General features: G+C 38.3%; 1 protein-coding gene across 1 annotated transcript in view; it reads left to right on the forward strand.

Annotated features, from left to right (window-relative positions):
- GMDS (GDP-mannose 4,6-dehydratase) overlaps positions 1 to 23,525 on the forward strand; it is a gene marked incomplete at its 5' end in the record, with an annotated part of 255,886 nt that overhangs the window by 10,122 nt on the left and 222,239 nt on the right. The window contains one exon of the mRNA XM_009866162.1: positions 19,883 to 20,010. Within this exon, the coding sequence (XP_009864464.1) occupies positions 19,883 to 20,010 (128 nt within the window). The remainder of the gene's footprint in view (positions 1 to 19,882; positions 20,011 to 23,525) is intronic.

Consider the following 23,525-nt stretch of genomic DNA (forward strand, 5'->3'; position numbering starts at 1 on the left):
CTCAGCAGTGTGCATCCTGTTTTCCTTAATATAGCTCCCAAAGATTGTTAATTTCCTCTCATTAGAACTCCTCTTACTTTTTCTTGCATAATTTAAAAAAAAAGCTATTTTAAAAGTAGATCCATTAAAAGTGCATGTTGTTCTGAGAAATTAGTTGAACTTAACCCACTCAGTCATTTAAGATGTAGGAAATGGAACAAGAGAGACTCTATCTCACAGTAAAACAGTTCCATCGTTAGTTGTTCAAAAAAAAGCTGCAGAAACTAATATTCCTAAATAAAGTCTTCAGTATTCATTAAAAATGAATAAATGAGAAAGACCACATAATCAGATGTCACCTCTGATACGTTTCATCATATAGTGAGATTTTATAGCAGTGTCATAGGAAGCTAAGCTACTTTATCTGAAGTCAGAGAGGTTAGTGCATTTGGTCAGAGCTCGGTTTGAGTTTAGGAGCAATTTCTTTTTCCTGCTTTGACTGCGCTAAGTCTTCACTGAAAGTTCCCAGAAATCTCTGTTTAAAAATACAAAGCAAAAACACACAGAGAAGCATTGCATGTGTAGTTTGATTTCAGACCATTGCAAGCATTTTGTACTTTTTTGGGGGTGCATGAAAGCTTTATGTTTTTATACGTAACCTGTGTCACGTTGAAATAACGGAAAATCTCAACAGTGGGTCAGACTGCTGATGTGTGTCGGTCCTGTTCATCTAACTGCAAGTATTTTTTGAGCAGATTTTAACCTCTGCTGCAGGGACTTAACGACAGTTACCTGTTTCTCACACTGTTGATGTTTGCACACCTTGCCAACCGTGTTTAAATATTTCCTTTGCATGGATTTACCTTTCACGGACACTTAAAACTTAATTATATGTTCCACTTAATTGTTAGGCACCAATTGGCAAATGAAAGCTATGTCTAAAAGCATGAGTATTCTCAAACAGTTTACAAGTACTTATTGTAATTAAACCTGATACCGCATGCTATTTGGTGTTGCAATATCAGCTGCATATTTACATCTGTATTATATCTCACCCCTATAGAATGATAGCTGTTAGAAAAAGGGTTGTGGCTCACAGTTTAGCAGATTTCCCATGAAACCCCTCGGGGTTGCTCTTTAGTATGGGAAAACAAATTCAAAACAAGCCAACAGAGAGAATACAATATCGTATTTTCTCTACTTTCTCTTAATTTTTGCCCTAGGACGTCTGGATTTGAGAACCACTGCTATAGAAATGCTACAGGAATGCTGATGGATTTCTAATTTTGATGGCAAGAACTTGACTTCATGACATTAAATAGGAACAGATTTACAAGTAGTAAAAAAATTGTCTAGCAAAGCAATTCAGATCTCCAGTTTACATTATTTTTTCCCCCATTTATATTAAAAACCTTACATTAAGAGAGATTTACGGTGTTCATTCATTGCATCAATATCCATCAATAGTTGGATTTAGAATACTTGCCAGAAAATTTGAAATAAAAACTTACAGTAGTCCAACATTTAGGCAGTGTGAATCTGGAAAATTCAGAGCTGTTTTGGTTTTAACATGAATCCAGGTAACATGGGAAAAACATCAGTAACCCACAGAAACATTTTAGTTTTCATTTCTTCTTTTCTTTTAAATTGAAAAAGTTGCTTTTAAGTTATCAATCTTCTTTGTGCTTTCTTGCTGACAACTTTCTCATCTCGGCCGCACCTCATGCCCATATTCTGACTCATTGGCAGGAATGTGTGCATCTGTTAGGGACACCTGAGTTTCCCTGGTGCACTGTGCACACTCACACTGAGTTTCTATTCGATGCAGACTGTTCAAAAACCCCAGCGAGATATTTTTTTACAGTTATTTTACTTCTTTAAGATAACTGAAGACATTGTGCACTTTAAAAGATCAGGAACAGTTCTTAAGCTTCTCAGCTCTTGCATAATTCTTGAAGATGAGGTAAATTGAGAATTATCCCTGGTCTTAAGTGCTTTGTTGTTTAGGGATGGTACTAGTGATGTAGGTCGTTAAGCATTCAATGGCTGAAGGGCCACTGAATCTTGAGCAAAGCCAATCCCGTGGCCATACTAGGCATTTGAGTTTGCAAATACTTTTTTTTTCCCATTTACAAATACTTCTTTTTTTTTTTTCCCATGTCGTTTGCTTGCACAAATATTGCATACATCTGTCATTGAAAACCAGGCCAGTAATTGATAATCTTAACACATGTTTTTTGGCAGGAATGTGACTTCTTTTTCTCAAATCCTCGTGTTGATTTTTTTTTTTATGTTCTTTTGGTATGTTGAAAAAAGGAGATGACAGAACTGTTCTGCCCTTTCTTTAATGGGGGAATGGAATAGGCTGGTGCTAGAACAGTGATTTGCTTTCATGCTCTGTTGGGGTCGTCATTCACGTATCACGGACAAACCTTAGCCTTCTGTAAGGTCTAAGGCTACGCAGTGTATACGCTCCTTCAGAGTGGGGTGTCCACTCTGTGTCCTGGGCCACAACCTGTGGGGATATACTGCTGATTCCATGTAGTGATTTGAGTCCTCTGACTTTTGTTGAAAATTGTATGTGTCTGTCAGCATCTGGGCTAGAAGGTAGCTCCATGGATCTCTTACATTTGGTGTGTCATCATAGAAATGATAAAGTATGATGTTCCTACATTTAGGAGGGTGTCTATTCCTTCAGTTCACCATAGTCTAGCATCACAGACGGTGTTGTGTTCTAGGTCATGGTTTCTATTTGCAGTGTTCCTCAAGTTTCAGACACTCTGTTTTCTAGTAGTTTTAATGTTCTCATAGTCTCAAGTCAGTTTCTTTAAATCACGCGTAATGGACACCAACTAGTTTGTGTTTTGTTCACATCTTCAGGTAAGAATGCTACTGTGAATGAGTCCATTAACTAGTAAAGTGAGCATGTAGTACAAATAATAGGCATTTTTCTTTAAAATTCTTTGAGTTTCGCACAAAAAACTCCAATGTAGCACATTTACAATTCTTTTATTTTTAGCGTATTTAATGGTCCCCACAGATGATGCAATATGTAAGAAAAACAGAGCAAGATTGGTGTAACAGTAGCTTAGGCTGAGAACTGGAAAGCTTGATTTCATGTAGCAACAATAATCAAACGCTACCTTTGCTGCCTAGTTCTGAAAGCACTGATGTTACTGAAGAACTGGCAACAGGTTTTGTCACACGGGTGAACCCAAGATCTATTGCCAGAAGAGTTTCAGAAAAGTAACGGATAAATAACAGGTCATTATTAAATTTTTACTCGTGTCTCACACTGATGCTTCTCTTAAGAAAAGTATCGTAATCTTAAACTACACTTAAAGAAAAAAAATAAGCTCTTTGTTTTGAAATCGTAGGATGAAGCAATTCTGGGTTTGAGTCCATTAGTGTGCTGCAGTTATTGCACAACTTTGGTCTACTTGTGTGTAAGTTAAGTGTCTCCTGTCACTTGGGTTCTGCAGGTTCCTTGTGGGTTTGGTGGTGCGGTGATGTCATCTGGTTTACCGTCACATTTATAGACAATATTACCCAGGCATCAACACCCATGAGGAAACCCACAGAGTCGTCGGGGAATGTTCATTCATGTTTTCCAGAATTAGGCATGTGTGTGAGTATGTGCATGATGCATGAAAATGGCTGCCTGTACATGAAGATCTGATGAAAGAATTAGTACATTCAGTAAAATTTGCTGTAAATGCAGAATAAACCAAAATTGCCCAAACTAATTGTGTACATGAGGGTTCAGTCAAACTTAAGTGTTGTTGCTGCGGGTTAAAATCAGGTAGTTTAATATTTAATACAACAGGGTTGGAATACAAAAGAAATCTCAAATATTTAACACTTTTAACAATGTGTTTTTCCTCTAGAATATGAAGAGGGGGAAAATTAGAACATTAATCCTCAATGGATTAAGGGAAATGCAATTTATTATTCTGTAGCCTGTATGGAAAGAAATGCTTATGCAGCTGCATAATGCAGTAAGTTCTTTTTGAACGCTTCTACCTTTTATTACAGAGAGTATTATAGTCATGATCCTAGAGTACTTACAGAGGCATCTTGATCCTTACAGACTCTGACTCTACATCTGGTTCTATTGATTTTAAAATTAAAGTTGTTACCAGTAAGTGAGTAATAGCTCAGCTGCTCTGATGAGTTTTTCAAACCTGCTGTTTAGTGACCGTTCAGATTTTTCAGAGCACTGAGAGGCTTACGTGTTGAAAAGCTGAGAACTTTACAGAAGGATTTCAAGACAGAAGTTTAACGTTGATAGTTTTAGGAGGACCTGGTAATTCCCTCCTTCTGAAAGCAGAATTAGTCAGCTATGTGATGATGTAAGCAGCGGCTACCTGGAAATGTTTGCTTAGCATCATTTCCCTTTTACTCTAAAATAATGTTTGTGGGGGAAACTGCTAAGTTTAATATAATTCATTTTAAAAATTAAGAAAAATTGTGTTTTCTGTACTATGAGAATATGGACTCGTGACACTTGAAAAATACCAGTAATTAACAAAACAAGTTAAAACAGCAAGTCAGTTCAATTTGGTCAGATCTGTAATTATTTATGTGCCTTAATATTTCTTAATCAGCTCAAAATGTAAAATACAAAATTTTGAAATATAGTTATGTGATAAGGGAGCTTCCTCTGGGAAATTTTCTGTTAAACAGTTATTCTGATCCAATAATCAGGTATTTTCATTTTAGTTCAGTTCTGGATTAGGTTCAACAAGACTTTGGTTCAGGTAACAGTTGTGGTTCAGTTCCCATTTTAGAAAAAATAATAATAAAAAAGCTGTTAAAACAGTTTTCAGTTCAGTTTGACTCAGGGGAAAAAAAGCCAAACAGCTTTTTCATAATCTGGCACTGCTTAAGTACATTGTGCACTTCACTCTGCTTGGATAAGCTGCTTTATTTGATTATAGTATACCCCTGTAAAGTGCTGCAGTGTTTGACTAATGTGTAGTTGCAAGGAATATGTGGGTTCAAGGAGAAAGATTTTACTGGGATTAAAATGAATTGTGGGAATAATCTGTATTGATTTGGTATTACACTGCAGCAGTTCAGAGAGAGCTTGTTTTATATTCCCATGACATTGGGCCTTTGAGAAAGTCAAGGAGATGTGGGTTTTAAAAAACAAAAAAAAAGGAGAGGGAAGAGGGAAGATGTAACATCTGAATCTTAAACTTGCGTTTTTATAAACTAATATAAAACAGGTAAAGAGGATATTTTGCTATGAATAAAATACTGTTCACTGAATTCCATTGAAACTCTTGAGAATAACTGAAGAATTTAACTCCATTTTAGTAAGCTGATATGCCTGTAGTGCTGGCAACTTTTAAATCCCTTATTTTAGCCAAGTTTAAGTTTATTATTTCTGTATAATTACTGAGAATTAAATTCTTTTTTTCTTTTCCACTAACTTCTTTTGGGTTTTCTTTTTAATTGGTATGTGAGATATTAGGGGACACAAGTGGTTTCTTTAGTAACCTGGGCTATGCAGAAACATGACTTAGGAGCACCTTTTTTTGATGTGCTACATTTTAACTCTTTTAAAAGAAACCAACAGGTTGACGGCTTAAAGATTTAATATAATTATATTATGTATGGACTGTATCAATTAGCGTTAGTCGACGTGTTGCAGTTCAGCTTACTGGGTGTCTGCAGAGCTGTGGCTCAGCAGCTCAAAAGATGATGTTGCTGAGTTTATACAGTGCCCTCTCCCAGAGCCGAGCAGTGCCGTGGCCACTGCCAGCACCATGCACAAGCCAAAGAAGAACAAAACCAGAGTGGGCAGAACTACGCCACAAAAGGACATAATGGCCCCTTTCTTTGAAACCCTACCCCACAACACCAGTCCTGCTTGTAAATTCATAGCCCTGTCCTTTGGGCTCAGTTTTGCCCATTCCTGTGTCTGTGAGGCTTTTTATACATCTATCTCTGAGGACGAAAGCCCCTGCTTCCTCATAACTCTTGAGAAGATCAGTTACCATCAGCTCGTTGTTCCTTTACATTTCTTCTATAGGAGACCAGGTTAAATCTATTGTCATTTATATATTGTGACACCAGGCAAGTCTGCAGCTGCTTAAATTTGAATTGAAACAGTTGTGGAAAAGGTGAGGGCTCTTGGATGAAATAACATGTATGTTCAAGAAAATCATAAATAAGCTGATTTTTTTTTTAGTAGATCTCTTGTATCATAACAGTTGCCAAAGTGTTTACTCACAGGCGCAAAATACTTAGAGAGTCTCCTTAATCTCCAATTATTGTTGCCCTTTCATCTTGACCTCTCTTGAAGTGTTTTATAAACAATTTAAAGAATAAATGAAGTATTAGAAACAGTTATTATAGAGCAGGCAAAGTTATTTGCTTTCCTTGAGTGAAGGGATATAATTTATAAAGGACTGATTATACTCATCTGTTTTCTGGGTAGCCTGTAAGTTTACTTTACCACGGCAAGGCAGAATAACAGAGAAATTGTGTCATGGGAGCCAAGTTAGATATTGTAGCAGTAGGAAATCCAATTGCCTTGTTTTACAGCCATTTGTCTTGTCCGTTGTTTCTGTCAAATGATCATTTGAATCAAACGCGTTCCAAGAGAATTTCTTCCTTTGCAGTAATGAGAACAACAGAGACTTTCCTGCTGCAGGGACATTCCTACTAGGTCTTTCCTCCTCTAACAGTTCTTGTTATTATTAAAAGTTACTTCATTTAGTACTTTTTATGAAGTGACTCTGTCTAGCTTTGTGGCTGTCACTGAGGTTATGAGCCAAGAAGGAGAGCAAGAGAGGGGAGCTTTGATTCAATGGAGCTTAGCAGCTAAGAAAGAGTTTAAACTGAGAATGTCAGTAGGCAGCTTTTTACTTCAAACCTACTCTTTTCAAGGTATGCATTCATATCAAGAGAAAAACACCATGGAAAGCATGTTTGATCTCTTTGCCTTACTGATTTTAACTCATTGCTCCTGCCTTGACTGTTATTTACAAAGCTCGGTACTAACAAAATTGCCCTGCGAGTCATGAGATTTACCTGAGCGTAGAACCTGCTAACAAAAGGTTGGGCTCTTGTTTATCTCCAGCTCTCAGAGAGAAGGACCATTTCCAGGAGGGAAATGGCTTAAGGATTTCAGAAGCTCTCCCTTACAGGGAGACTTACAGTCTGCAGGCCATTCCCACCGCTGCTCTCCACTTCTGTCAAGCAGGGATAAAATGAGATGCAAGAGTCCTGGAATCATCAAAACAACGGAGCCTGTTGGCTCCAACACAGCTGGAGCTTGGAAAAAGATGCCTGTTTCTCCTCTTACGTGGCTTTTTCTGTCTCTTTTCCCATCTCCCTGTGAGACAGACAGAATGGAGGCAGCAGAGCAGCAGGGAAGGAGAAAGGGTGACAGCGACTGTCTATTCCATGTCAGAGGACAATTTCTTAGTGTCCCTTTGCAATTAGAAGAACATTTGTCAACCCTGACATCTGCTAACCACGGTTTTGCAGCCCCTGGATAAGCTTATCTTACTGACTTGCTTTTGTTTTCCCAAGCAGATATGAGAGAAGGCATTGTCATTTCCAAGATCAGTATTTGAGTGAAGAAAGACGACGGGATGTTGTTGTAGACACACTCACTTCTAGTACTTCTGGCAGAAGCAGGGAGCATGAGGAAGATACAGTAATATCAGGCGGTTGGTGTCAGCATGAAATTATTTGAAATCCTGCAGTAACTCTGTGTCTTACAGTAATTTTCCTGTAGGTCTAACACTGTTAGATAATATTCCTTAGCAGCTCTAAGATGCTTCTGAAATATTCCTTAGCTTTTACAGTCATCATTTTGAAATAGTAAATTCTGTGGGTAAGTGTTTGGTATTTTATCACTGAAAGGATCGGGGCCATATTCAGAAGAGCATGGTCAGAGGAAATCGGAATTTGAGATTTGATTCTTTGTCTGCTGCATCTGGAGCCTATGGAGGTGCAGTGGGGAACAAATGCAGATTTAGCTTCAGCTTAAGGGAGGTCCCGTGTCATGAGATGACATATGAAGTTTATGCATAGAAGTACCAAACCCTCACGCTCCCATACTGTGCAACATTTCACAGCTGGGAGATAGACTGTAGCTGTTTTAAAATAACAACTTTTTGCCTGCTTATCTCTGTTTGTTGGGCTCTTAGGTCCCTCTTGTTTGTATCTGCCTTGAGTCATCTGCCAGGTCTGTGCGTCCTGTAAATCACGTATTATACTTTCTGCAAGCTATTGCTTCTACCTGAACACTGAGCCCTGTAAACTTTCTTTTAAAACTCTCATGAATAATTCCCAAAAGGTGGTAGCCACAGTATCCCCAACAAATGCGCATTATGAATGGTGCTCTTTTTAAGCCTAGAATTCCTTTAAACATGCCCGTTGGGTTTTGAGTACCTGCAGTTAAATGGTGTTGCTTTTGGCAGGGCTTGGTGAGCAAATGAGGCATAATCTCTCTGATCTCAGTAGTCTGGTCAGCCAGCCATGACATTCTCAGTGTCTTTTCTTTCTACACCCTGTCTGAACAGAGCTGTAGCCCAGGCAGCTCTCAGTGGGGTTGCCAAAGATTACCATGTGCAGTGAAGCAGCAGATGGCAGGACAGTGGAAAATATGCAGTCCCTGGGTTCACATGGGGTTCAGGGTTAAATTTCAGTGATTTCCCTCTCTGCACCTCAAGCCCCTTGGTAAATTACCCTTTGAGAGATGAATTCTTCAGTGTACATTGAAAAACTATTTAAAATTCAGTTTTATCCAGCTTCGAAAATGGGTTCTAGACTGCAAAATGTAAGAATTCTGTGGCCACGGCAGTTGCAGTCTTCCTCACCATTCAAGGACATTAATGTAGGCATAAGAAATGAGATAAATGTGAATGCATCCTGAAAACTGTGAAAGGAAGGGAAAAGGAACATTGCAAACTAGAGTAGCTCAAAAATTGTGTAATGATGGAATGAGTGGTGCCTCCACGAGCTTCACTTAAACTTGTGCCTGTGTGTTCGGATAAAGCCCCGGTTTGCACTTTTGTTTTTTCCCCTCCCACAAGTTCCCTCTTCCTTATTCCTTGCACAGGATGGAAAATTCTCACCTGAATGACTAGAAGTTCCATCTCTGGGGGATAGAGAGCAAGGAAAGAGTTCTTTGGCAGCGTATTTACTCTGTGGTCCTTTCACAGCCACTCTTCAAGGCTTGCACTGAGAGTGACATCATCCAGTTTTGACTCTTCCAGTGTACTTCTTCCTTATTCTTTCACAGCTATAAAGTTATTTAACTTCCTGCAATTCCTGTAAAACACTGGCATTTGATCCCTATTTTGGGGTGAGAAAATAAGGCATGGAGGGGAAAAAACAAAGCCTGCGTTGATTTGTTAATTGTTTGATGTGCAGAATGAAACTCCCATCTGTTTGCATCTAAAGGCTTCATAGTCAAGCACTCATAGAAATATGCAGCAGTGAGTAAATGAGAGCCTTGATGTAAGTGGCTTTCTAAGCATCTTTTCCAAATTTGCAGAAGGAAACAGGATTTAATTTGTTTTTCCCATAGCAGCGTTAATCAGAATGAACTGTGAATCCATCCATTTATTTTTCTGCAGTTCTTTATCATCGCTTAGCTTCAGACTCTGTAGGACCTCTGCCTACTTCATTACTCACAAGACAGTAGTCTCTGTTCTTGGAGCAAGCCTATTCTCTTCACAGGGGGGCAATCCTATTAAGAGAAAAAAATTACAATATTTAATTAATCTAGAGATGTTTTGTGAAATTGTATAATTGTGCATTCAAAACCAGTGCTGGCACACATAATCCTAACTTTTAGTGCTAGAATTTAAAGCTATCTTCCTGAACATGTACAGTGTGTGTGTTTCTGAGAGTATGCACAGCTACCTATGGGGATATTAAAATTATGTGAAAGGTCCCACTAAAAATACAAAGCCAGGAAATTCAGGATTGGGCTAACTTTCTGTCCTGGTTTCACCCCATTGTGCTCAAGTGTTGCAGTCAGATCACCTGCTGTTCTGAGATGCCTGCCTCTTCTGTTCCTAGAGGAAGTGTAAACTAACTTAAATGGGAAATACCACAAAAACAGGATAACAATGAATTTCAGGAGTCCACAAAGGAGGAAACGTTCTCAAAAATACTAGTATTAAAACAGTAGTGAGCATGTCAAGGTGAACGGCGGTAAATGGACATTTTATTTAGATGCTCTGGTTTTTTGCCATTTAATCATTTTCCAAATGTTTCACATTTTTCTGTGCGAAGTTTTTGTGATGATTAGGCATGTTAATGATGGAATGTTTAAGTATGAATTCTTCGTAGACTTCAGTGAAACCACCAATTTATCTTGCCAAAAAACTGAATTCTCTGGGCTTTTAGCTGTATATTTATTTTTATTTAGTTTCTTAATTACACTAGAGAGACACTATTCCTACATGGAAAGAATTCAGGAATGGGATTCAGTTTCAGTGGCAACATTAGAAAAAGGGGATACTCATTGAAATGCATGTACATTTCAAAAAGCTGCTATAATTTGACTGTTTTCCTGTGTTCGAGTGATTTTTCTCAGTAAATAGCAGTGTCTATTTCTTTGCCTTGGTGCGTTTTTAATTTTAAAGTTGAGAATTAGCACCATACCCATGGTTTGTCCCAGAGGGGGATTTGCTCTCACCAATGGCTTTTACGCAACCCCAGGGTTTGGGCGTGGAAGCTGTAGCACCCTTGCTTAACTTCAGGGTCCCCAGAGAGTGGCCTGCTCTGAAATAGGGACACAACTCTTTTTATGGGAAGTTTAAGCAAGCAGCGGTAACTCCAGCTAGGTGAAATAATGTTTTTATTGGCTCTCTGAATAGAGGAGGTCAGCACGGCTAGGCCAGACGTGTCCAAGCCTTTCAGGAGCAGCAGGGACATGCTGTCTTTGTTGGCTTGCAGTCTTCCTGCTGTATTGTCAGCTTGTTTCTGCCTTTCCCTCCTATTCTCTTCTTAAACTGTTAGGATTGAGGGTTTACTTCAGGGCTGGTGGTTTGGTTTTTTTCTCCCCTTCCCTCTGCATAGTTGCTTTGAAGCTTGTTTCAAGGGGGTTTGTTGTTAAAATGCTATGTTTGAGGTGTGTTGCTTTGGTTTAATCCAAGGTAATGACTTCCAGTGTTGTCCTCAGCAGCCCCACTGTTCCCTGTGCAGAAGCAGAGCTCGGGAAATGCGGGTAGCCAGAGCAGGCAGGGTGGGCTGAAAGCTGATCTCCTACCCCTGGTCATACACCAGCCTGACTGTGGGGAATTTCACTTTGAAGAATTTTTTTGACTCTTCTGTCAGAGCCACGCTTTTACTTGATTCTGCTGTGAGACTGAAGGGATGTCTGTGGCTGGAACAATTTGTCCTCATACTGGTAATCTCAGACTATCGCAGTTGATGATTTGTACACTGAATTGTTGGGATCATCACTGATGTTGGAGATACACTTCTCACCGTGTCCTAGCTGGGAATGTAACTATTGATAACACAGAAGATGGAAGGAAATGTAGTGGCTTGGTTTTTACATGCCCTATTCAAGTACTAGAAAAAAAATTATGCCTCCTGTGTTTGCAGAAGCTGAGATTTCTTTTTCTCCTTCCCTCCAGCTCTCACTAGTCCCTACCTTGTTACTTCTCAATGAGCTCTTTGCCCACAGCTTTTTCCAGATCCCTGGAAATACAGTTCAACTGTGTTTCAGGACCCCCCTTGGATGGCTTCAGGACTCCTGTAGCAAAGGGCAGTTTGTGAAAAGTGAAACCCATTTACAAAATGATGGATTGAGGGCCTACAGGGTGCCTCGAGGGCTACCACTGTTGCAAAGCTAGCCAGAAGAAAGTCCCAAGAGGAAAAACAGTTGAGCAACAAAGCTCAAAAAGGAGGTACATGGAACATCTTGGGTTATACTTGTATACATGTTAAACCGATCTAGGACTGTTTATTAGTTTGTGTGGGAGGCGAAGTTTCAAGTAAGTTATTTGGCTGTAGCTTGGCCATTTTTCTCTCTCCAAGAAAATACGTTCAGCACTGACTCAGCAAAGTTGTATGCCACTGTGATTGATTTTTAAGGCTAGTTCTTATTACAAGCCTTTGCTTTCAGTAAAGCGAAAGTTCTTTTTACCACTGACTTGAAGTGAAATGACACATTTTATACTCACATTTTATACTTAGATTAAAAGTCAGTACTAATATGGGTGCACAGAAAGACAAGGAAGACCTGTGCAAAACTGTGATTATTCCATGACCCACCACAAGCTAATGTTCCAGCCACCTGGAGAGGCTGAGAGACCAACCAGACTTAGTCCTTCAGAGGTCAGAAGGTCCAAGAAACTGTATTAGTCAGTCATATGTCACCAGGTAAGATTAAAAGCCTTGCCTGCTTCATCTCAAGGGAGTGCTGGGGTAAAGGCTGAATGTCTCAGCTTGAACCATCAAACAGCACCTTTTTTTTTGATGTGCTACTGGTTGCTGAGAGGATGGAGGAGGGGAAAAACAGGGAGAAAAGAAAAGTGGCGTTAAATTTAAAGGTACAGATGTCTGAACTTTGATAGCTATTTAACAAGCTAACTTAAAATCTATTTTTTTGTGCATCTTGCCTTAGACTGCGTGATATTTCCATTTTGCACAAGTGCTGGATTTTCCTTTTGGATGCATACATTTATAGCTATTGTAGCACCAGTTCAGCAAAGCACATACTTAGCTTCAGCTAGTTACACACCCGTAAACAATATAAAGAGCCTGTGCTGATGGGCAAGCACACTCATGCTTACCCATAGCTCATACGTGCAAGGGCTTGTCTTAATTCTGTGACAGCTTAAATGAGAGGTTTGATTCGATAACATGAGTTGTACAGTTTAACAAACATATCTTAAATGAGTGTTAACAAATCAAAGTGGCTAAAGACGTTTACCTTTGTTTTATAGTGTGGTGTATATGAACTGCGATTAAGAAATCAAAGGGAATAGTTTGGAGCAAAAGGTTAAGTTTTCTGTAAGCGGAGCAATGCTCTGTTTATCTAAATGCCATTAACAGCATAAACTTGGGAACAGGAATAACACTTTTACACATTGTTTTCAGTATTAATGCTTGATTTTCCCTTTATAAGAATCTTCGATGCCCCACCTTTTCCTGTTCAGTGTACGGTTCCTGAGGGGAAAATATTTTAATTTAAGAAAAATTATGTGGAGGAAATATACTAAAATAGCACCTTTTGCCCAGCAGTTATTGCTGATAGGTCACCCTATCCTTTTACCAAGCCAATATGATGTATGTTTGTAGTTCTGAAAAAGGGTAATGTGAAATCTAAGAGCTTTGTGTTACACATGCACATTGACTGCTGATTAAACATTTTTTCACAGTCACTTTAGAGAACTGCTGTTGTGTAGTCACAGAAATCATCCTGTCATTGTCCTTTGGGAGGTGGAAACCTTTATCTGTTTGTAGGCAGAACACTTGTGAAGTTTTTAAAGCCTTGATGGCAGATCCCGGGTGGAGGGTTAGCTCTCTGTGCTGTGACAAACATCACCTCTGATTCTCATCTTTCGGAGGTGCTTGGTAGGTCTGTCACCCTGCCGCCATGAGCTTACTATAAGGGGATTACTAGTTGTCCCTCCAGAAAAGCTTTGTCCTATCTTTCTGCCCACTGGGAAAACAGAAAAGCCTCCCTGCTTTCTGCATTCCCTTCCAATTCTTGCACCCCGTCATTCCTCATAAGATTGTCTTTCACTCTTGTTTTCCCCTCAGACTAAAGAAATCGTTAATTTTTCCTCCCTCCATGCCTGCTTCATACAACCTCCTGTTACTCTCAGCTGTCCAAATGTTCTCAGTGTGAAAACAGATGTTGGGGCCAGAAGCACTCTTGATTTGAAGCGCATCAATCCTCTCCAGTGTGCTTCCTCCTTTTGCTGATGCTTCCTACCTCTGCACACCTTTACCTTTCTGTCTCAATCTCCTAATGTTTAAAATACAAGCAGTAGTGTATTTTTCATTACCCAAGGAATTCTGTCAAAAGGTGGAGTGCAAATGGAAAACAGGCTCAAGCAGACTTGGCACATTTTGGCATTGGAAAGTTCAAAATGTGTGCCAATGTATTATAGATGAAAATAATTCAAGTGATATGTCAATTAATGTCTTTGTTAGCAGTATATAAAGGGATTAGTTCCACTTCATTCTATTGAAATCATACATTTTTAAGTAGTATCAAATGAGGATCACTTGATAAGGAGGGACACTTTTGTTATGTTATTGAACTGTTGCTTTCAATCTGCAATCTGTGGATTTTATTGTTGCATGATTGTTTTCCAGGGAGCTGATGATGAATAACCTTTAGAAACAAGCCTCTTATCAGTAGCTTTATCTTTCGTGTTTAGAGATCTCACATGTCCATTGGAGAATAGTTAGAGGTATGTAAACTGGAAATGTTTGGAAAATATTGGAAATATATTAAAAAATCTGAGAAACCCACTAACATAGTTACAATTTTAAAGCTCAGAAAAAGAAATTGGAAATATTATGATGAAGCAAAATTTTTCCAGTTATGCTATACAAGATTAAAATGTAAGGATTAGAGCACTATATCTCGTGTTTCTGGAATAAAATGATTTATTGCTCAGGTCATGAAGATGTTTCCCATGCAGTGCATGACTTCACAATGAGTTGCTTATGAGTCATATCACCATTATTTCAACGTATTTCATTTTGCAAAAAGTCTGGGTTTGGATTCTCTGGCAAGCTCATTCCAACTTAGCTGCACATGCTGTGTAAAGTTTGCAAGACATTATGAAGAGCTAGGAGGGAAAAAATAACTTTTAATAGTGATTTTTCCTTTGTTTCCACTTTGTATAATTGTTGTTAGAAGAACAATTTCTTATGTTAAATTGGGAGTGGATTCACAATTAAAAAGCATGAATGTTTAATACTAAAGAGCCACTTTACTAGTTTTACCAAAATGCAGTACTGTATCAGTTGTGTTGATCAGATATGGTTGAAAATTCCATTTAAACCCAAAATATGTAAGGTTAATTTAAAGATCTGTAACTTAATTTCTCATCTGGTTTACATTGCCATAACTCCATTGACTTCAGGTTAATTGATATTGATTTTCATCAATATAAGCTGGAGGAGACTCCAGACTACTTTTCTTAGAAAAACCGGGTGTTGCTTTGTGCTTTGTTTTTCTTAATTTCAGCTTGTTACAAAAATGGAAAAGCTTCTCATGGAATGGAAACTATGAGCGGTGTGGATTTTCAGGCAATCAAAACACTTTAATGATCTCATTAAATGTATCATTTACAACATCTATACGTTAAAAGAAATATGTTCCTTTGGGTTCGTAGAAGCTCTGAGTACACAATGTGTTTGAACATGTTAGGCTTCCACTAGAATCTTTGCCAGAACTGGAGAAACTTGGAGAAAAAAAACCAACCACATCACCCTTTTTCTTGTGCTGGAGTCTTTAGAGACAGAAACCTTTTTATTATGTTTTATGCAAAATGAAGAAAAAGATGTTATGGCAACTTGATAGATGATGCTAGGACTGCATTTCAGCTGATAGATATGTGTTGCTATTAAATGCTATCAGATTGACTTTTATTCTATGATATTACTAGGATTAGTGATGGATTTTCTTATGCATGAATCAACTGGTGTTTAGAAGGGATAGCAGCCTTCCTAAGACCACAATTTTGTCATCTCTTGAGTTTTGTATGTAGCCTTGAGAGCTTGGAAAATGAGGATTCTTGAAAAGATGTAGTTACTATAACAGTAGCTCTTAAAGCTGCTTCATCAATCTGTCTGCCTCTTATAAACCATAGATTCTAGAGGAAAACACTTATTTCAGACAGCCACTTTCCTGACTATATGCAATGGTGAAACCCCAGTGCTGATAAAAGGAGCGGGATACTGATGCAGAGACACAGATTCATCGATTTTTTTCTTGGGACATCCAGCTTTGGAACTGTAGGCACCTGGAGACAGTGCTTCCTAAAGCAATAATTTTAAATCCATCTTAATGAGAGATATGTCCAGCTTTCAAAACTGTATCTTTGCCAGATGTAGATATGGAGAGATGAGGTGTGCAAGCTGCTTGCCACCCTGAGCCAGGCAGCACAGCGAGCGACAGGCTTGGGCTGGAGAGCTGAAGCTATTGCATTATACCTCTGCTATTTCTTTTTATTGTAGCATTGTTCCTATAGTGGTTTGCTGACAAGTTGTGTGTTTTACAGATCAGCCCTGCTTGATGAGGAATCCTTGTGTAAATTCGTATCTGGGATAAATCGGGTTTGTAAATTAGACCGTATGGTTCCTATTGGAATGCTAATGATCTCAAAGGGAGGACTTGGGTTTTGAAAACAAATCTAAGCTAATGCCTGGGGTTTCTGAAAGAGCTGTTAATATCATGAGAACTCATGTTTAAGGCCCGTTTTAAAATGTAAAAACTTGTCAGGCACTGCTCAACGAAGGCTGTTGGGAACTGCTAAAGTGTGCGGACACAGCAAAGCATCCTTTGCATCGCCTGGCCAGATCTCTGCCGTTCTGTGTAGCAATTCCAAAATAATGACACATTTAACAGGGATTTGAACGTTCCACGTTCATTCAGATTAGTGTGAGCAGAAGATTATTTTCCAAAAACCTCTCTGAGCTGCAGAAGCAAAAGGTAGGAGACGAATCTGGGATTAGGACATCTCTCTTCCCTGCCAATCTAAGCGAATTCCTGTTGCTACCACCAATATATTTCCATGTGAATTAATTATGTTTGTAACATAATAAAGTGGGTCTTGCTCAGCTGTGATAGCTGATGGCATTTTAGCTGCTGCATCATCTTGATCCGATAAAAATCAGCATAAAGAGTGGGGTGGTTAACACGCCAGCAGCTCTGTTGATAAACTTGCTAGCACCAAGTGGCCATTCTATGGAGGAAAACGTTCTTTTAGGTTCATCATTAGCAAGTCCTTAATACATCCTGAGGGAGAAAGAAGATAACCATTTCCCTGTCTCAGTTGGTACTTTGTATTCAGTTATATAGAGTTATCTGTAGCACTCCACATAGACCTTTTAGGTAGAATCATTCCTGAGGGAAGAGACATTGAGTCCACCAAGCTTTAGGCCAAAGCAAGATTTTCTAGCTGGATTGCAAACCCCTAGGACAGGGCATTATGATGGAAATGCTGACATAGCCTTAATTATTTTGTACTACTCCAGTAGGCATCAGCTTAAATTCTAGGTACTGTGAGAGTTTAATGTCATGGGATCAAACGCAGTGTGTAATGGGATATTTTAAGATACTGTATATTTATGAAGCATATCATTTAAATACTTCTGAAATGTGCCATTCAGTCCTTGGTTGCAATAATAAAAAAAAAATCTAGTCAGATTTCTCAGAATGAACAGTAGCTTAGTTTTCTTCCACAGCCTTAATGCTAAGGCACCCTTACTGGAATAATTCTGAAAATTAAGGTTTTCATTTTTTTCATTATGTTGCTCTTTATTTCTTCATTTCAGCTTTTTGAGGTATATTTTGATTTCACTGGGAGAAGGACTTTGAAGATAATTTCTCTCCAGTTATCAGTGACTACAACAAGACAGCAGTTACTGGTATTTGCTGTCTTTTTCTAGACAAATCTGCTTTTTTTTTGTGCAGTATCCTCCATATACTTTAAGTTAGCTTGATAGCATAAAAGTTCTTTCTCACCCACACACAACCTAACGCATGCTTTTTTTTTTTTGTGCTGAGGAAGTAGTTGCTCCAAAATGGAAGCTGACGTTCCTTAGTCGCGTAGATTGTCAGTAAAACTTGCTTTAATGCAGATGTTGACTAGAACTCTCACTGCTTTAACTGCAAATGGGAATGTAGCGTTGAAAGCGGCTGGTTTTGCATGTTACTCAGTTGCCATCTGAAACATAAGGCCATACACTTTATCCTAGGAAAAAAGCTCCTCCTTCAGCAGTTATTTACTAAATAATAATGCTAGGTGAAATGGTTTCAGGGCAGAAGATTAGGAAGTTTCAAAGCTAATCTTATTAGGTTTGTGTAATAGTTTGAATCTTTTTTTAATTAATTAGTGATAATCTGCACAAAGATCTCAAAACACTTGGATAACGTTAAAAAAATGGAAACAATCTTTGGACAGGTGCCAGCGTGACTAAGCCAAAGAGACTCTGTCGCTGGTTTTTGTTAAGCCAGAACTCCACTCCTGCTGCATGCCATGAAGAGGGGAACCACAATTACTTTGCTTTCAGAAATTGCAGTAGCTGAGTCACGGTGTTGGTCCTGTGGTTTGCACTGGTTTATCTTTGGAATAATCGAATTTCCCCCATCGAGTGTGTAGGATGCAGTCTGGAAGAAGGGCTTGGGCTTTCATCCTGCAGTTGACCCGTTTGTCCAATTTTTGAGGAACATTGTACAAAAAAGACTCCACAGTGTATTATATTTCTGAAAATCTGCAAATTACGCTACTTTGTAAGCTTCCTTATGTGTGAGTGTTTTTTTGAGGATATAAGGAAATTATGTGCTTTTCTTTCTCTTTTAAAAAACAAGCACAAACTGATGATATATTCTAAACATCTAATAACTGGAATTCTGATTAGTTCAAAAGTTGACAGAAAAATAAAATTCTGTCTTAATCCTGCGGTAAGGTCTGGATTATTTAATTGCTTCGTTCCACATGATTCTTATAGGTGCAATCTCTTTTTCTTTACTTTTGGCAGTCAAATGACACAAAAAGGTACTTGAGTTTACAAGAAAAATTATTATGAAAAAGACACTTCACATTATTTAATAATTTTGCAGCAGCCTATCGTTTGATTGTCAGGGAACAGAAAATACTGAGAAGAATATCTCAAAAGAAGAGTTCCATAATGAAAAAAAAAAATACATGCGTTGAATATACAAGCTGCACTATTTAGGACTTTTGAATTTTGATAAGAGTATTTTACAAGTGCAGTCATTTTCACTGACTTTTCTGCTTTCCATTTGGATGAAGTATCATCTGTCACCACTCAATCATTTTTCTTTTAGCTATTAAAAAGGCATGTAATTTTAAATTTTGTGGCTCATTAGTGTGCAAATGCCATTGGGCTTGTTTAGCCCATAGTCATGGTCTAAATTCAAATCTTTCTGCTTTTGAGGAGACTGTTGACCAGGTTTTAGAAACGCAGCTGTAATAACCTAAAAATCAAGATGTGAAAATCTAGATTAAAAAAAAAAAAACAAACAACAACTTGAAACAAATATTATTTAAAGTAACTCTACAGGAAGTGGAAAGAGGTACACAAATTTTTCAAAGCAATATAGTGAACAGAATACGGAAATACAATAGTGTATATACGTCAGCTGATAAAGCTGAAATCACAGCCTCATGATCTCACTGAACCTGAGGGACAAAGAATCCCAAATAACAAGAAAAGTAGAACACATTCAACCATTACAATCTTTTGGAGAATATGTAGTATTGGGATAGTCTCATTTTTTTATTTTATTAATAAAATAATGTATTTAGATATATGCGTTCCTTAAAAAAAAAATTTAAAAAAGGAAAAAGAAATGGCAACAAAAAACTTGAGGGTGGTCTAAGATGTCTGTCTTCTTTATGTAACCTTTTGCATTTTGTGTTTAAGAACTGACATTCCAAATGATTTTCTTTGGCTTTATGCCTGGACTGAATACTGAGGCAGCAAATTAGGAATGCTTAACAAGTCCCACAAAGAAAGATCTTTGCTGTGAAAGTGCAGCTAGTATGACGCTTGCACATTAAAAATGATAAAAGATGGCACAGGCCTAGGTGCTGTGAGGTGAGGGAACGAGGACTGAGAGTACCATGTGCTGAGCCAGCTTCTCATGGCCAGTTAGCTGCCACTGTGACCATGCTGATAATACCTTTTATTTCTATTCCAGGGGCTAACTTCGTTACTCGAAAGATCAGCCGATCGGTAGCAAAGATTCACCTCGGGCAGCTGGATTGTTTCAGCCTGGGCAATCTGGATGCTAAGAGAGACTGGGGCCATGCCAGGGACTACGTTGAGGTAGGCCATGAGCCACGTGCCTTTTTGTGGATCATCTTCATGGTGGGTGGGGATAATGCTTATTGCTATTTTGCCTATTGAGATGCCTGTTAACTTTGTCTTGCTCTTGATTTCAGACTAGAGAATTTAGTTAACAGAGCAGTCTACCCCAGGCATGACCTGAACAGAAAAATAAATCTTTGGGTTTACATTCCTTGACTAAATTCCTTGGGGGAGGGGGCTGACTGTAAAGTGGATCTGTAGTAGAGTATTTCTCCCATTGTTTTGACAAATTTTATAACCAATATTAAAACTGCAGCAAGATGCAATGTGACCTGAAGCCAAAGATCCTGCTGGAGGTTGGTGACCTTTATTATAATGAGGCAAGAATAATGTATATGTTAATGATCAAAGGTCTAGCTGGTTATACATTAGAAGGAAGCATCACAACGTAGTTTTGATGGCGGGTATTACAACACATGTTCGCCTCCGTCTAGTGTTTGAAATGTTTTTGTAGTTGGGATTTGTTTCTACTTTTATTCTATGCATCTACTTAAGCCTACAAACAAACAATACCCCTGTATTGTATTACAAGGAGACATGAATGACCACATAGGAAATATTGTCTTTTCCCCAGGAGATTTTTGTCCCCATTTTGGTGCTTAAAGATTTCCTGTCGTCATTGGACTATTTCTGTCTTAATAATTCCTTGCTGGGAAACCGGATTTGGCTTCACCATTCATTGATGTAGTTTAAAAAGATGATGACTGTTTGTTTTGGTTTTTTATATTACAAAGTAAGAAGTGTTTCAGTAGGAAAGTGGAAGTTTTATCATAAGAGGAGATTTAAAAGGCAAAATAAAAGCTGAGCTCTCAAATCTTGTTTATGGTCAAAAGGAAAAGCATGAAAACAAAATCCTGATACCACAATACAAACTTTTGTTCTAGATGATATTAAAAAAGTAAACAGCCATATCGCCATGGTATTGAAAGGTTTACATCAAGTAAGTGAAGAAGGTGATTTTTGGCAACTGGCTATAAATAAAGTTGGCTTTTAGATCTGTGTTACATTTGCATGTAAGGTGTTGAGGGCACCAAGAATGTCATGACTGTGCCTCCATGACCGTTGTTTTATATTTGTGGTTACAACATCAGTTGAAGCAGTTAGTCCAGTAAACCTTCTCAGTCATCTTTTTAATGGAGAAAACTGTAGTAAAGACTGTTCATAAAGTCAGTTGCCAAGTCTCAAGTGAAGGGAAGTAAAAGATAAGCCAAATAAAATGATCAGTTGCATGAACATGATGAGCATAATTTGCTAACAGTCATTGGATATTCAATAAATACTTCAGCTGTCTCATTCCAAGGCAGCTTGCACCACGTTATAAATCATGGAATGAATTCTCACGTCTTCTTCCATGAGGGAAATCCAGAATAACCCTCTTGTGCCTAGTGGGTCAGAGCCTTGTCCTGTGCTCAAACCTCTAAAAACAAAAAGGAAATGAGAATAAGTCTATCCAGAAGAATGACTGTGTTTCAAGGCCTTTGGTCTCCAGAAGGAATATAGTTGTCTGAGGTCTACAGCATGAACACATGTTTGTTGTGTAAGTAGCATTCCAGACCTTTCAGCTACACATTTTGGGCCTGTCCCAAAATCTTCTGGAAAGAATTCCTCACTAAAATATAGTTCATCTTGAGTATTTCTCTTCCTGGAGAGGTATCCCTTCGGATGATGGGAGAGTTATTATCAAGTCTCTAATTCCCTGAATATTGTGGAAATGTGGTTACAGGCAGTCTTCTAATGGCTAAAAAAGAGAGTAACTTTAAACTGGAAATAAACAATTATTTGAGGCTTTAATGGACTGGAAAGTAGGGCTTAGAGATTTAACGTTGTTCATATAAATACATAGTATGTTAGAAAGCATGGTCATATTTACAAGCATTTGGGGAGCTTCCTTAAGCATATGGCTGGACACACAGGGATATATCTTATCCTCTCCATATGTACTTTTAAATCCCATAGATATTAATACAAGTAACACATGTGTGTATAGACTGGACCATATACTGTGTTTTCTTTCTCCTTATTTCCTTATTAGGGATAATAATAAAACCATAAATACATTCCTTCTTGTTGTTTTATAAAACATTATGGGTCAATTCCTGATCTCATGAAAGTTGATGACCAAGCTCCCATTGACTTTGTGGAGAGATCGTATCCTGTATGTATTGGAGTGAAGAACATCTGGTGGTTACAAAGCACAACCAAAAGTCAGGACTCTTGAGCTTTGATCGCCACCATGAGTTTGGGCAAACGCTTCTGTCTGCAGTAAAGCATGGAAGTACATAGGTGCCCACCAAGGGATGGGCTGCCAACGTGCTCAGCACTAGCAGTGGGTTGAGCTGAGCTTTGTAGCAGATGATTGAGAAATCTGATGTTTAAAGATAGGTTCAGATCACGGGACAATAGGTGGAATCTTGTGTTCGATCAGGTTTTTGGGCTGGGACTTGAACTACCACCTTCAGGAACTGCCCGTCGGGTACAGTGGTGTGGTGTTGGTGAATGGCAATCCGGAAGTCAAACTCAGAGGGAAAGGTTTCCATTCAATGTTTGAAGAGAAAAATAGAAATAAGCAGGCATAAAAAATTTTTTTGGGGGGGGATTGTAAGTTTTATCCTAAAATTATATTAGTAACTCTTAAAATTTTTGCAGAAATTGCTGCTGCCTCTTGCTCCCTCCTTCTCCATTTTTACTGTACTATGATCCAGCACAGGTCTCATGGGATGGTATTAGATTTGATGTTCAATGTCACTGAGTTGGAAGAGAAAAAACAATATATCAGCGCTATTGATATATGAATCTTCTGTGTGCTGCTTTGTTTTGTGAGAGTAACTTACACCTTTTATTTGTTGCAGAAAATTCTAGTAAACCATCTGCTAAGTATTTCACATGTTAGTACAATAGCAAGCCTTAACAGTCTGACTCATGTCTATGCCATTTATAAAACACAAGGCATGGGACAAATTTCCTCAGACGCTCACCCAAGAGTCTTATTTCAAATAAATATAGATTCTCAGTTTTGCCATTTATAAAATACCTATCAATCCATCACTAGTTGGTTGGGTTTTTTAATCTGATATGTGGTTAATACCGTAAATGAAGTCATGGTAGTATTACTACAACCTTAAAGTGTTGAGGATGTAACGGAGGCACTTATCAGCTGCTGGTGCTCAGGTTGCCTTCTGCAGTTGCACTGCCCACTGATTAATGCTGTGGAAAAGCCTGTCAATATAGATCTTAAAAAAGTAAGAAAAAAAAACCAAACCCAAAACGTGTCAAAGGTAACGGTTTTAATAGTCTTTAAGTATTTGTATGGATCAGAAATATTTTCTTTTGCCTTCAGTAGGAATCCAGCAGTATTTCAAGCAGTAATTACAGAGGATTCACAACTGGGAAATACTTGGCTCCAATTTAATTAATTACTGGTCTAGTCAAATACTTAAAATTAAGCATGTGCCTAAATTCATGGTGAAACCAGG

Source organism: Apaloderma vittatum, unplaced genomic scaffold, assembly GCF_000703405.1.
Source record: "Apaloderma vittatum isolate BGI_N311 unplaced genomic scaffold, ASM70340v1 scaffold3273, whole genome shotgun sequence".
Lineage (NCBI taxonomy): Eukaryota > Metazoa > Chordata > Aves > Trogoniformes > Trogonidae > Apaloderma > Apaloderma vittatum.